Here is a 15,510-nt window from a genome sequence, read left to right as displayed (position 1 = left end):
ATGAATTAGCAGGTTATACTTACGTACTTGCTAAAGTCATCCTCTGGGCTATATTTTTTTATTTTGGAGGTTTTACTCTCATTTCATATACAGTACCTGGTATTCCCAAATGATCACTCATTTGATACTGATCAGTGATCTAATGAGAACCAGTGTGTCTGTGTAATTATGCCTTATGTTCTATTAAGGTATTATTTTGGTTCTCTGTCGATAATAAAATAAATTTCTATTTCTGCTTCTCAGATTCTCTTGTTTGGATATTGATTTATTTCCAGAACAAATGTAGAATCAAGGAAAGTGCACTTTTGAGAAAATTTTTTTTATAATAGTTTCATCTGTTTTACTCTGAACAAATCATTATTTTGAAACAGTAATAATAATGAAAAACTTAGTTTTACAGCAGAATATGTAATTCATGTTCTTTAAGAAAATGCAAAAATGTTTGGACTTATAAAAAAGAAAACTGCTTAAAATATTTGTATTTTTTCCCCCAAGCTTTTTCCCTTTTTTCCAACCCAGGTTTTTATTCATGATTCACCCCCTTCTTTAAAACACACCCTTCTATCACAATTAATAACAATCATTAGCTTCTTTATGAAAGCAAATATTAGAGGTTGGCCTGTTATTTTTTATTCAAACTTTAAACATGCTAAAAAATTAAGTAAAATACTAATATATATATATATATATATATATATATATATATATATTTGTAACTTATATTAAAAAAGAAAAATGCCAAGTGTGGATTACACATAGTTTTTAATTCTGTTGCAACTACTGAATCACTTTCACAAATATCCTTGGAAAAGATATGAATATATATATATATATATATATATATATATATATATATATATATATATATATATATATATATATATATATATATATAGATATATTCTCCCTCTGGCTATGGGTTGAATAGTAGGCTAGATTAGACTGCCAAGCCTTGGTTGTGCCAGTAGTCTCTGAGTCAGAAGACTGAGAAATAACATCAGTTTTTCCTGTTTATTCTAGCATAGTTTCCAATTATCTTTGACTTCTCTTTGCCACTAAGCTCAGGCTATGCCGATTAAGGAGACACAGGGTTAGAGATTGCAAAATACTTGCTTCATTATATACAGGGGGTGTATTACAAGGGGTATCTATTTTCTCTAGAGATTAAAAGGAGATACATAAAAAAACAAAACAAAATTGTAACTATTTTGAATAAGATATTTTTATAACTTGTGTGACATAATAATTTGGAATACATGTGTTAATTAAATTCTCAACATTTATATAAATTAAATTCTTGGTGCAGCCACCTAAACTATTGCTACTAAGCTTGAAAATATGTTGGGAGGGGGATGTTGTTTGCTGTAAAATAAACATTTTATAATGGGTATAATTGAAATCCAATCTTTAAAATATACAACTGGAATATGTTTTTCAATTCCAAATTGTCAAATTCAAGTAACTGGTATTCTTAAAGTAGAAAAAGTAATAAAGCATGTATTGTTGAAATACAAGCTATTGTGGATGAAGTTTTGTTATAAAAACGATTCAAAATTATCCCTGGCTTTCTCACAAATCATCTTAAAGAGATCCTTATATAAAACTTCCTCTGCATATGACCATTTAGTATCTTAATTGGAAGCAGATTTAAACTTAATTCTTTAGATCTGATTCTATGTATTACATACACTAGTAGAATGGCCTATAGCATTTTGTTCATTTTAAACCACTTTCTAGAAAGATGGCAGATCCATGAAAATATTTTCAACCTCGGGCAATATTTTCGGTAATAACAACTTCCAACGTTTTAGTCATGCCATCTGGGATGCTAGGTTTTAAGACACCTTGTTTTTCCTCATCTTAAACAAAACAGATCCATTGATCTATCATTTAATTTTTTCTTTAAAAATTTAATTTCCTCTACTTGAACCTCATGGTCAGATCACCTAGTTGATCCCTTTTTTAAAATTAATTTTGATGTGCATGTTATGACCATGCTGGTATCATTGTATGGATGCTTACAATACCATTTAATGGCGTTAAATAGTTAATGAGAAATTTGTTAATAAAGTCCTACATTAAATAAAATGTAATGAATATAATATTTAATTTGAACGTTTGTAAAAATACTTTTTCATATAGAAATTCTTTTTCAATGTTTCCATATAATGCTGTCAATTGATAGACTGCATTTATTTATCTATATGACAAGGCCACAAACTATTTTCTTTCCTCAAATATTCCAGAATCTTGTCTGGAAGTTTCTAGTTTGGAAGAATGGCTTGTCATATATGATACTTCACAAAATCTAAGGATAACATGTGACTGATCAATTTTTTTTTCATTCTTTTTTCAATAAAAAATGCTCAATGTGGTAATAGACATTCTGCAATTAAAGAAAAAGCAAATACTAAAAATCTGTGTAGTTTCTATTGCACCTGTACAAAAATGATCCCCAAATTATTCTTCACCAGTATGTGCACTATTTATGCAAAATATCTGAATTGGTGAAGTTAAAAAGAAGAAAAAGTTTAAAGTTGGAAAGCAAAGAAAACACTTATAAATCCATATAGAAAGAGTGAAAAAATATCTCATTATGACAATAAATTGGAGGTAAGGGAGTTGTCTGATTTGTTATTTGCTTTCTCAATACCCCTAAATACTTGAAATGGATTCGTCCAGCATTTTTTTGTACTCACAAACTTATGTGACAGCATACACACATTTTTTTTTCTGTAGAGTATTTCTGCCAATTCGGAAAATTTTTAAATATTGACAAAAATCAAATAACTTTAAATTGATTAATCAATCACTTTTAATAGGTAAATTTCAGTATTAAAAATTTTTCTTTATAGATATATTTTTTATTTAATGTAGATGAATATCTTCATAGTTAGGTTTTTAAATATATTATTATAACCATTAAGTTCAATGCATTTTAATGAGTATTAACAGGCTTGCCTCTAATATTTGCTCTGTAATGTTGAACAAAACAGTTTAGTAATACTTAAAAAAGAAAGAAAAATGGTGTAAGACTATTATTTGTACTAAATGCAACTAATTCTACATTTGCCATTGTTTTAATTTTTCCAATTTTGTATGCCTTTGTCAAAATCTTTTTTGTGTATTTGCCTTTATTTCTGTTTGCCTCCCTCTTTGCAATATTTTATTTCCTTTTCAAAACCCAAATATGTTCAAAATCACCCCAAAACATTTTGATCTAAAAATTATTTTTTACATAAACATATTTATGACAATACTGTTTTTGTCCTTGGCAAGCAATTCTTACATTCTTTCATTGCTAACTGAGGCAGAGAGTTATCAAGTGCTTTTTTAGAATCACATTCTATTGCCATTTATCAAATCCCAATATTTATCTGAATCAAACAACAATGTTGGGTTCTATTTACTTGTCTCCACATGAGGACAGTTAGACACAAGGTCTGTTTATAATGTAGCAAAAATTTAGTCTCCAAAAAGAAACACTTTGCATTGGGACAGAAATAAAAATTGCCTCAGTATTTCTCCTTCCCTGACCAAGGACAGAAACACTAAAGTGTAGTATCAAAATAAATACTATACTTTGTTCTGAGCTAAACGGTCATGACATCCATTTCATAATGTCCAGAGGTGCTGCTGTAAGTCACTTGGCAGTCGAGTTACAGTGTAAAGAGTGCTTTTCTTATAAACAGGACTAAGTTTAGCCAAGTTTATGCCCACAATCTTACCTAGCCTTGGTTATCATGTCATAAAACTGTCTAATGCCACAAAAGAATTGTTCACCAAAGCAATACCCAGGGCTCACCTAATGTACTCAATGTCAGACCATTGCTTCATGTTGAGCTGTATATAAATTGCTAGTGTTTCATGGGTTAGTCTCAATGGGATAACACATCCTATTTCTTAAAGATTGTACAGCTCACAAAATATCTCAGAAATTGCCTCATTCTAGAAGGATTTCTTATTTCCTGATTGAGGACAGAAATGAAGTGTAGTATCAGAACAGATACTACAAACTAGTCAAAACGTCAGCTTTTGCAATCTGCACCACTATTTTTAATTTAATAATAGAAAACAGTTTAAAAAGTCTTTGTCAGTGCTATTTCTTTGTTCAAATTTTAAACTTAGCCATTTTTTGCTGATCTTTTGGTTGCATAAAATATGCATTCTTTGTCAAGGTTCAGTACGATTAAAGCTCAACAAAAATATTTGCATAAAATTGAAAAACCTGTATAAAAATAAGTTTGAAAACTTTTTGAGAAAACCCCTCAAATTGAGTGATCGTTACTTGTACTTTTGGCTCACGTGAATTGATCTTGTTTCAAAGATCAATTATTCCCCCTCCTCTTACACCTTTCTTGGTGATTTTTATCAGATGCCTCAAATTAGTGCTATACCATTGTTTTATCACAAGGATAAATGAATGAATTGTACCATGGTTTGTGTTCAGTTAATGCAATATTTTCTGCTTATTTCTTCAACATCTTTCTATCCATGACACAGTCGAGTTGATATAAAATCTTTTAACCTTTTTAATGCATATAAAGAAATATTTAATGCATAAAGAAATTTTAATTTGTATGCAAGGTTTTCCTGTAAGGCCATTATAACATTGATTTTGATACCTTCTCTATGGCTTGTCTGCAGGTAGCCGTAAAGTAGGCAAGAAAGACCCCTTATTTGATGACACTGATGACTTTATGCCTGATGACATCCAAACCAGGACAAACAAACCCCATGAGAGTAAGTGTACAGTTTCCAGGGGTCAGAGAGACTAAAATGAGACTTTGAAAATAAGATTATTTTTTCTAAACTTCAAAATGTTAATAAATTTAAAAAAAAAAAAATCATGGAGACAGTTAAGATCATTTAATCTCATTGTAGGACCTGAAAAAGACTTGTTCTTCAATAAATCAGAGTATTTGTCAAAAAAAACATTTTTAACCATAAGTTTTATTTAATTATGAAAATCTTGTCAAGCACATAATTTAGTGGAAGTAAATACATTTCAAATAATAATGATAAAAGATTTCCAACATTGAATAAAAATCAAACAATTGTTAAGTAACATGGAACAAATTATTTAGAATTGAATTTAAGTAGCAGATACTAACAAAATGAAGAAAAAAAAATACTATTTAACCTGCTGAAAATGTACATCTTCTAAATGGCGGTTAACAATATAGTAAGTAATAATAAATAGTGATATTCATCCAAGGTTTAAATAATAAGTATTAAAATTTTAACATTTTCTCAATTATTTACTTTTAAGGAAAATCAAAATTGAAAATGATAGATATGCTTTTAATTTATAGTCAGTTCATATATAAGATTTAATTGTAAATTTATTCAGGGAATAACTAAAAACAAAATGTGTTGCTTCTATTTCATGTGCATATTTTAATTTATTTCTTCAAACTTTGATACTCCTGCTTTAATTTGAATGGCTTCCACATTAAACTTTCATCTGCACATGTCCTGCTTTCAAGCAAATATCTTTCTCTTAGAATTTGAAAATAGTTTTATATATTAGAAATCAAAATGATGTATTATGTAAGCTTTTAATACAACATGAAAGTAGATTTGATTATATTTTTATCTTTGTGAAATTAAAATCTAATTATTGCTGACTTGATGCTACCTTAATTTGCAATTTCTTGTCCTTCCTGCTTTTGAACATCCATTGTTGTGCTGTTGCTACTTGTCATTTCCTTCTTACAACTTGTTGCCATATTTGGTCTGTCACTTTTGCTGCCACTCTCCTTCCTCCTACTTCTGCGATATGTCTTTCACTATTTTCTATTGCGCTATTTTGCTGATGTGCTTCACATGCATAACTACACGCATTAAAATCTGCGAGATCATAACCTGAGTAATACAAGTCACAAACTAAAAACCATTATTACTTTTCCTGAAATGACAAAGTAGGCTGTCTTATATGCAAACAAAATAAAGGATAGTGAAATGCTATTAATGATCTATGCTATACTAAAATGTTTGGTTATTTATTTATTTATTTTTTTAAAATAATTTCTATTCAAGAATTATAGTTTGCGAGCAGCTTATTGATTGGTTTAAAAAAGTATAAATTTGCTCAGATCTTTATTAATATTTAAAATGCTTCTTACATTACCCATGCCACTAATGATACATTAATTTCTATTTTCTTGCAGAAACTTTAGGGAATTAGATTGACTTGATTCTGTTCCTGGTATTCGAAAGAAATTGGTTTTAAAAAAAAATCTTCAGTCATTTACATTTGTACTTTGGGTATAATAAAGAAAGAAAATGGACATTAAGAATTTGATTGACAATTCATTTTTCCATACCCAGACATTTGAATATGTTCTAAAACTTTATGCTCCCCTCCCCCCTTCTGAAACTGGATTTATACTTGATTCTTTTATCTATACCTCACCAAAATTCTTCAACATTGTCCGTGCACTAACAGCAGCATCATTAAACATTCTGTCTAGTATTCTATTTCAGTTCTCGACATAATTTTGCTTTCATTATAGACGTTAGATTTATTTAGAACTAGTTTTTTTCTTACCCCTTTTTCTATGTTTCATAATATTTCAGATTTTATTAATCTTGTGAGCCACTTTTGTTGGATTTATCTTTCAAAATTAAATTCACTGTTTCAAGAATTTTACAAGTCTTGTTTAAATCTTGAGCTGTCAAACAGATCGCTTAAAAAATAAACAGGAGCAACAGAGTCATAGTACGAAAACAAAAAGAATAACAGAAACAAATGGGATGTCATAGATATTTACCAGTAACAACAAACTTGGGGTACAATAAAAAAAAAAAAAAAAAAAGAAAAAAAAAGAACAATCAAAGCATAAGCGGGAGGTCAGCAGAGAGACAATCATGTTATTTGTAAAGAATGAGCACCTATAGGATTTCAGTTTCTAGTAATGTCAGACAATCCTAGGATGCTCCTGGAAATGACCAAAGCAGTTAACAATTTGAAAAAATGTAAAAACACATTGTTTTGTATGTCCGAACCCCACATGTGTGGGGAAAATCACTGTCCTATTCAGATACAACTCGCAAGGTAATGGTAATTTGCAATGGTGAATTAGTTTTGTGTCTCTACACTCCACTCTGATCTGTTGATCACATACATGGCAACCTGGGGCTGCACCCCTACTCCAGACGACTTATCTGTGCGACATCAAGTGTTGTTAACCTCTAAAGATCATCATATATATCTCTAATTTCAATTATCTTTGCATTTTAAGTTATGAACTTGGTATTACTTACTGTCCTTGAACTCCCTCAATTTATAACCAGGCACAGCTATGTGTGGCATGTAATCTGAGAAATGATAATTTTCTGTAGTTTGATTGTGCCAGTTCAAGTAGTATGTCCAAGTGTATATGGAAATATATTGTCCATCTGGATCTGGTCTTGTATTTCATGACCTATGCATTGATTTTAGAACTCATCTTGGAGTAATGCATCAATTGATTTTACTCAAACTTTGTAGCAATGGACGATATTGTTAGGGGCAGTTAGCGATAACACATTTTTAAAAACTGTGTTACTTATAAACTGCTTTCATTGTGAAAGTTTTCCTACCATATTCTGTTCTTTATGGGATGCCATTACTTGAAAGGATGTATACACAATGGAACCAAAGTTGAATTCAAAAACATTCTGTGAAATCTATCGCTGTAGACAAGAATTTTAATTAGTGGGCCACACTCATCGAAAAGATCTCCAAAGTGAGTGATAATACTCTGTGTCTATTTATTCTAGGTAACATCGAACAGAGAACCATGTTGGCACACAGTTAATATATAGCTTTTATAATGGGTTATGTCCATTCCTTCTCGTCACCACATGTTACAGACCTCTAACTTAACAACCTTCACCAACCTGGGACTGGTGAGTTCATTAACTAGCATCTTCTGACTGCTTAAGCTGAAAAACCTGATTTGTGTGTAGATGCAGTGAATGCATTGTATTGTGCATTCAGTGGCTTTTTTACATTAACTATCGTTGCAGCTCTGCTGAGTTATCTTCAAACTTCATTAGATTACATCCATCAATAATTCGTACAATGAAATCTGGTTATTCTATTTTGATTACAATGAAGGCATAATAGTTCATCATCAAATATAGCTTCATCATTCATGTCATCCACTTTTCAGTGAGTGTGTCTCCAACAAACAAAGCAAGCCTTCAAAGTTTAGCCATGCATAAACCCAAGGTCTCACCAATCCTTAGTTTATGTCATTGTAAACGTGTCAAATGCCACAAAAATATTCATTAGGTCTCACCTAACATTAGTTGCAACAAAGTGATATATCTCATGTCCTAAATATTGTACAGCTCACAAATAAGTTGAACATTTTTGAGCCATTCTACTGTAGGAATTTAGAGATTAGCCAAATGTTAAACTGCTTGTGTGACATTAATCTTGAAGCAGGATCTTCCAATTAGAGTTAAGGGATGAAAATAACAGAATTATGTATAGCATAAGCAAGAGATCAAAAGGTAGTTGGCAGAACATTAATGCAACATACACAGAATTCTTTCCAATTAACCAAATTTTGCCTCCTTATATTATACTTATATTACACGAATTCTGTCTGTAACTTTCTGGTGAGATAATTTACCTATCTACCTGGCGGCATGAATTAATCGAGTGTCCACCACAATCACAGCACATTAATTTCACTTAATGAGAATGGGCAAAATCTTAAAACATATTAAACAATTTTTTGTACATCTTCAATATAAACTATTTCTGTCTGCCTCCTTTGACATTTTCATCTTTATTTTTATTTTTTTGCATACACACACACTACTACAAGCATCTTGTCTTATCTGATGTCCCCCACTGTCCTTTATTTTGAGGATTCTTTAAATATATAGTAAATAAGTACCGATAATTCCATAATGTTGATCTGAAAATTTTCAAACATAATTTTCTTTCTCTCTCCTGAGCATTTAAAAGTTGGGAAATGATTAGTGACTTTTTTTTCTTTTTTCCAAAGTACAAAGTGAAAAATTGGTTTTATTTCAGTGTTCTTATTGTGATTTAGCGTCTCTTTCTCCAATTAAAGTGATTATTTAAATATTTTTAGTTTTAGAATCTGCTTTGTCCAAACAATCTAGATGAGTACTTCTTTGACTCAAGTTTCTATCGTTAGTCAGAAATATGAATCTGGTCACCTATTATCCTCACGGACATTGTCAAATCTGTTTGAGGTGTTTAGTTTCTGTGATTAATGACTAGTTTTGCATGCTACTAAATCCGGATGTTTTTAAACAGTACAGTGACAACCAACAAGAGCATCAGCGTATAAACACAACGATGGATGTTTTTGTATTCAACTACAAACACTTTTTCTGTAGCTTTTTGCTTGTATGTTTTCACATTTTTAACCGTATTATTTCAGTCGGGTTGTCCTGCCATGCTGGTCGTGAATACCCGTCTCCTTGCCATGAAGATCATGTGCCAATCTCTCCCCGTGTATCACATGGAATTCCTGTGCCCTGTGGTCAACTGCTGGTGGATGGCAAAGGGAGTACGAGGAAAAAGCAACACCGGAGAGTATCCCGTAAATCTAATGATGTGAAAATTACCCCTACCAATTGGAGTGTGGCTGGTACCTCACAGTGGCAGTATCCAGAGGAATTGATGGTCACAGACCTTAATGAACTGCGATGTCTTGATGAATTTATTTACAGAAAGGTAAACACTCTTTTTGCTCCCTTTTCAATTTTGTGATTTTATTCTACTTCATAAGAAACTGAATATTGCTAAGATGACAGATCTTTTACACACATGCTATCTGGTGGTTTGACCATGGACAGTGTTCTCCCTCTTGCATAACTATCATAAGACATTTGGATATTCAAAATCAGTTCAGAGATCAATCAAAATGTAAATATATTGAACATTCTTAGATGGTTTGAAAATTTGAATTTTATATGTTTATTTACATATAAAATTCAAATTTTCAAACCATCTAAGAATGTTCAATACAGACATATATATATATATTTTTATATTTAAAGTGATGGTTGTGTAGTTCCAACGAGAGAAAAAAATGTATATTTAAAAGAGTGTAGGCATCAACAATTGTGGGTTTTTTTTTAAAAGGTTTTCATCATATTTTTATTTTAAAATATTTTTATAACGCGTTTCGAGCTTAGGGTGTGCTCTCTTCAGATGTTTTCGTAAAAAGTTTTTCTTTAAAATGGGAGTTTGTAGAGTTACCTCCGCTGAGGTACATTTAGTATCAGTGGAGGTAACTCTACAAACTCCCATTTTAAAGAAAAACTTTTTACGAAAACATCTGAAGAGAGCACACCCTAAGCTCGAAACGCGTTATAAAAATATTTTAAAATAAAAATATGATAAACCTTTTAAAAAAACCCACAATTGTTGATGGCTACACTCTTTTAAATATATATATATATATATATATATATATATATATATATATTTGTGGTATGTTGTTAAGCCATACGAAAGATTTTGTTATGTAAGTTGCGTTTTTTTTCTTTTTTTTCCTTTTTTTTTCTTTTTTCTGGTATGTCCAAGCCAGTGGTTTTGTGCTTTAGTACACGCAAGTAGTTAAGTTTTAGAACCCCCCCCCCCAAAAAAAAAACAAAAAACCCAAACTTTAAAAGCAACAGCTTAATCAGAACATGCCAAACACACACACACACACACACACACGCACACACACACACACACAAAAAATATTGTTTGTATTTCCTGATTAGGATTTTTATGTGGGTCAAAAATTTTAATTTTAAATAAATATGTTTATTTAAAAAAAAAAAAAAGTCTGCATTTTTATTGGTCTCTGAACTGTTTTTATATTTGTTTAATTACAATACTTTCAAATAGTGAACATACTAAAACTTAACATTTGAATATCCTGGGCACTAACGTATGTGGAATGCGAAAGGCATTGCTTGAGTGTGTAGGTGATATAACTACATGCAACCTGGCTGATTTTAACTCTTTGATCATAGTGAGCAGGTATGACACATTTTCTGGGGTTGCTCACCCCAAAGTTTAGGACACTCGTGGCACCCTTAATGAGGGAAGGATTATGAAACATTACTAATTTATACATTCTAAAGAAAATAATTAAATAAAAATCTTTTCACTCAAGTGACCAATTCAGTATGTGAAATCATCTTTAGTTTCAACTTATTCGTTTATTTTTTGGGTTATTTTGATAAAATTTGAATGTAAACAAAATTGCATTATTTTTCTTGTGTCAGTATTAGTCTTTTTTCCGGGTTACTTCAATTTAGCTTACTATCTTCTATATATATAAATTTGTATTCCTGTCTGTTTGTTTGTTCACAATTTGATTAATATATAAAAAAGGTTCCTTACATTACTCTTTCATTTATTTTTAGATATAGTTTCATTCTTGCAAACTAGATACAATAAAGAGATCATGTCATTTGCATATGACATTAAGAAAAATCGATTTTAATAAATAGCGGTATGTTAATTAATATTTCTAGCGAGAGAATTGTTTTAAGTTTTCTATTTAAAATTGTTATTTAATAAATTTTAAACAATAATTATATTGATAACATATTTAATTAAATTTGTTTGGAATTATTATTCCAACATCGAATTTTTAAAAAACTTTTAATATTTGCCCCTTAAAATTTTCCAAACATTTCATTTATTTGTTGTTATTCTTTAAACAGCTATACAGAAATCGGTAAATTTTTTAAAGATCTACTACCCCCCCCCCTCCTGAATTCCACAATTTACACTTTTCTTTCTTTTTTTTTTCATGTTAATCTCATCGATTACAAACTTACATTTCTAATTAAAAAAAAAAACGGTAAAGTTTTACGACGTGACCCAGTGTCGTTTAACCCCTACAAAAATTAGGACTTACTTTTTTTGGCCCTAATACATTTAAACGGCCTTTATAAATAATATGAAAGAAGAAATTTTGAAAAAAAATTAAAAAAATTAACATTTTAAAGCAGGGGATCACTTTTCTATATAAATTTAACATAAAATGAGCACCCACTTTTTGGTCACAAAGCGTTCAATGAGACATGTCATCTCTAGCATTTTTTCAAGTTTGGCGATTGAGGGGGTGAGGCAAAACATGACAAATACAGTTTTTTTTGTGGTGGGGGTCGGGAATTACATTTGAAACATAGAATAATGATAAATTTAATTAATTTGAATGACTCCATTCTGTACTTTCAACTAACAATTTTATAAACAAAATGAACCCCAAAATATGACATATTCAATTTTTAATTGTGGAGGGGGGGGGGAAATTACATTAGAAATATAAAATGACAAAAAATTTAATTTAGTTGTTTTTGGAATTAATTTTTGGTAGATCTTCATTTTTTTAGGGGTTCTACCTACTTGGCTATTATATATATATATATATATATATATATATATATATATATATTTTGCGATCGCACTGCTATATTTATTGAAACAAAAGTTGCAATGATTTATTTTTAATTATTTATTTATTAATTATATATATATATATATATATATATATATATTAGAGAGAGAGAGAGAGGTATAAAAATGTATGGCAATTAAGATACACAAAATCTTCTGTCTTTCTGACGATTCGCTATGGGGATGAAATACGAAACATTCTGTATAGCTTAATTACTATATATTTTCATAACTAACTTAACCATGCTCTACTCGTATTGAACAATTTTGAAGTAAATACTGAAAATTGATACATATGAGGTGCCTTAAATAAGGTTTCAGACTTTGTACAGGCATTTAAAATTGTTGTAGACTTGAAAATTCTGTATTTTATTGCTATACATTTTATGCAATAACTGACAAATTTTTATGATTTCTAGTTCAAATGAACAGCTACAGCAGGAATTGGAATACACCCTACTAAAGCCTGGTTGTCACAGCTGTTGAATTTCAAAAAATGCAATCTGGACGTGAGGACACTTTAGGATGGACGATATGCAATAAAATTCTGTTTTAAACTGGAGAAAAAATGTCACAGAAACGTATGAAATGCTTCAGACAGCTTTTGCACCATCTTGCATGAATCGACCATCAGTTTTTGAGTGGCATAAGAGATTCAAGCAAGGCAAGAAGTCTGTGAGGGATGATGATATGTGTAAGGAGTAAGGAAGTCAGAACACCAGAGCTGATGGGTCAATTAAAGTATTTGATGGATAAGGACAGTCGTGTGTGTATAGAGACAATAAGTGCACAGTTTAATGTCAGTGTGGGAACTGTACACACAATTATTTGTGAGGAACTGAAGATGTAGATTTGCATAAAAGTTTGTCGCAAGGGTACTCAGAAAAGATCAGAAAAAAAAAGACATCATGACAGCAGGGAAATGGTCGAACTAATCAATTCAGATCCTGCAGTTCTTGATGCTCTGATGATCTGTGATGAAAGGTGGATCTACTGCTATGACCCATTGATGATTAATCTATCATATTTTAATATTACAGCTATAAATGTATTTTTCTCTTGTTAAAATCTATATTTTGCTTGAACTGTTTAGTAATGTAAATTATTTTTCAAAACCTTTTTCTAGCTAATGGATCTCAGCTTGCATTGTAGCCAAAGAGACACCATCTGTGATATTGTATTTAAGAGATCTTTAAAAGAATTTCATCGTGACCTCACAGCCTCACTTTCTGTAGAAATGCAGGTAAGTTTAATGTTTATTTCTTTATTGTTGTCTAACGGACTTGAAGGTGATCATAAAAAAGTGATGTAAATTAATATTATAAAATCAGTCTTTAAGAATATTTGTAAAATTAAAAATTATAATATTGCAATATCTTTTTTTAATCTTTGATATATAATTAATATGCAAATCTTCTGATCACATTTTCCTCAGTCTACATATTTACACTAGATCCTCCAGACCTAGACAGTTTATTCTTTATTGATATGAATAAATTTAAAGTAAAAGTTATTTCCGTTTTATAAATGTCAAGCGTGAACATAGATCCTTACAATATCATAGATATGAATAAATTTAAATTAAAATTATTTAAAAAAAACTATACGTTGATGCACTGTATATATTTATAGATTTGTAAGTGCCTAGTCAAAAAGTTTTTATGGCTCTTTGGCTTATTAACTAAGGTCAAAGATCTGTTCCTCACAACATCAGAATCATTTGATGCCGGAAGTTTTCATTAATTATGTCCATTTGAAAATGAAATGCTAAAAATGTTTTTAAATCAATATTGTTTTTTGGTAATAGTCAGCTAATGTACTTCCTAACTTTCCATGTGGCTGTTACCAGAAGTGGTGGCAAAGCAAATCAGTTCCTTTGCTTTTTTTTCTCATGCCTAGATCTTCCCTGTTCATGTTCCCTCTTTTTTTATGTTTTTCCAATCATTCATTTTTTATTTAATAATCTTTGAAAAGTCTTTTTTGTCTTATTTTAATTAAGAATTATTGAAATTAGTTTTATTTTAGAATTATTGAAAACAGTTTTTGCACCCTTTTTTTATTTTTTATTTTTTTTAAAGAATTATTGAAATCTTTTTAAGTAATGAACTGTTTAGTTTATGAAGCAATACCAGCCATGGAACTGCATCACCAAAATAGCAATGGAAGACCTATAAGATGAAACGGCGAACACGTTTAGTACAATATCATGGTTGGTAAGGTGTGGTTAACAAACAAATGTCAAATGTCCTGATCAAAGGAGAATGAATATGTAATGCAGAAATGGCAAACAGATGTGTTGATGGATATTCTTACATTTGCCCCAAATGCAAGAACACATTAAATATAAGAGTATGTTCATACTTCGAAGGTAGTCACTTAAGGCTACATGATCTATTGCAAATTTTGTATGGGTAAACCTTACAAGAACGAGTAGTAAATGTAGCGGCAAACTATAATTGAATGGTACAATTATATTTGCGGAATATGCATGCTCGAAAATCCAGTACAAATGGATGGTCTTGGTCGAACAGTAGAAGTAGGCATAAGTAAATTTATGCACAGAAAATACCACTGGGGAAGATATAAAGGGCAATGGGTTTTTGGTATGATCGAATAAGAATGCGACAACGATGATGTCAATTGAAACAAGGGATGCAGGAACCCTACTGCCAATAATTCCAAAGTATGTCTGACCAGGCACACAAATTGTGACAGATGGTTGGCATGCATATAATGCACTACCAAACCATGATGTGGTAAACCAGATATAGCTTTATTGATCCAAATGGCCCTACAAATCATGTGGAAGGTAGCTGGAGTCCATCAACCATAAACCACAGATACAACTTCATTGAAGCAAATAATCCTACTATTCACACAAATCATGTGGAAGGTAACTAGTCTCTGTAAAATTATATTCCGGGCCAGGAGAGGGCCTAATAAAGCAAACTTTGATAGTCATTTGCAAGAATTCCTGTGGCGGCAGAGAATCAACTACTTTTGGAATATAATGTATTGTATACATTTTTTATGATGTTTGAAATTTTGTTATTTTGATTTCAATA

General features: G+C 30.6%; 1 protein-coding gene across 33 annotated transcripts in view; it reads left to right on the top strand.

The window, feature by feature from the left end:
* LOC145268594 (unconventional myosin-IXb-like) overlaps positions 1 to 15,510 on the top strand; it is a 349,537-nt gene that overhangs the window by 304,866 nt on the left and 29,161 nt on the right. For 24 of the 33 annotated variants that reach the window (XM_080124293.1, XM_080124274.1, XM_080124194.1 and 21 more), the window contains 3 exons: positions 4,648 to 4,743; positions 9,417 to 9,712; positions 13,572 to 13,688. In XM_080124293.1, coding sequence (XP_079980419.1) covers positions 4,648 to 4,743; positions 9,417 to 9,712; positions 13,572 to 13,688 — 509 coding nt within the window. The remainder of the gene's footprint in view (positions 1 to 4,647; positions 4,744 to 9,416; positions 9,713 to 13,571; positions 13,689 to 15,510) is intronic. The other 9 variants (XM_080124166.1, XM_080124255.1, XM_080124283.1 and 6 more) reach the window with 1 other exon arrangement.

Source organism: Euprymna scolopes, chromosome 4, assembly GCF_053919585.1.
Source record: "Euprymna scolopes isolate OS-2025 chromosome 4, ASM5391958v1, whole genome shotgun sequence".
NCBI lineage: Eukaryota > Metazoa > Mollusca > Cephalopoda > Sepiida > Sepiolidae > Euprymna > Euprymna scolopes.
Note: the sequence above shows the minus strand (reverse complement) of the source record. Positions and strands in the feature narration are given on the sequence as shown.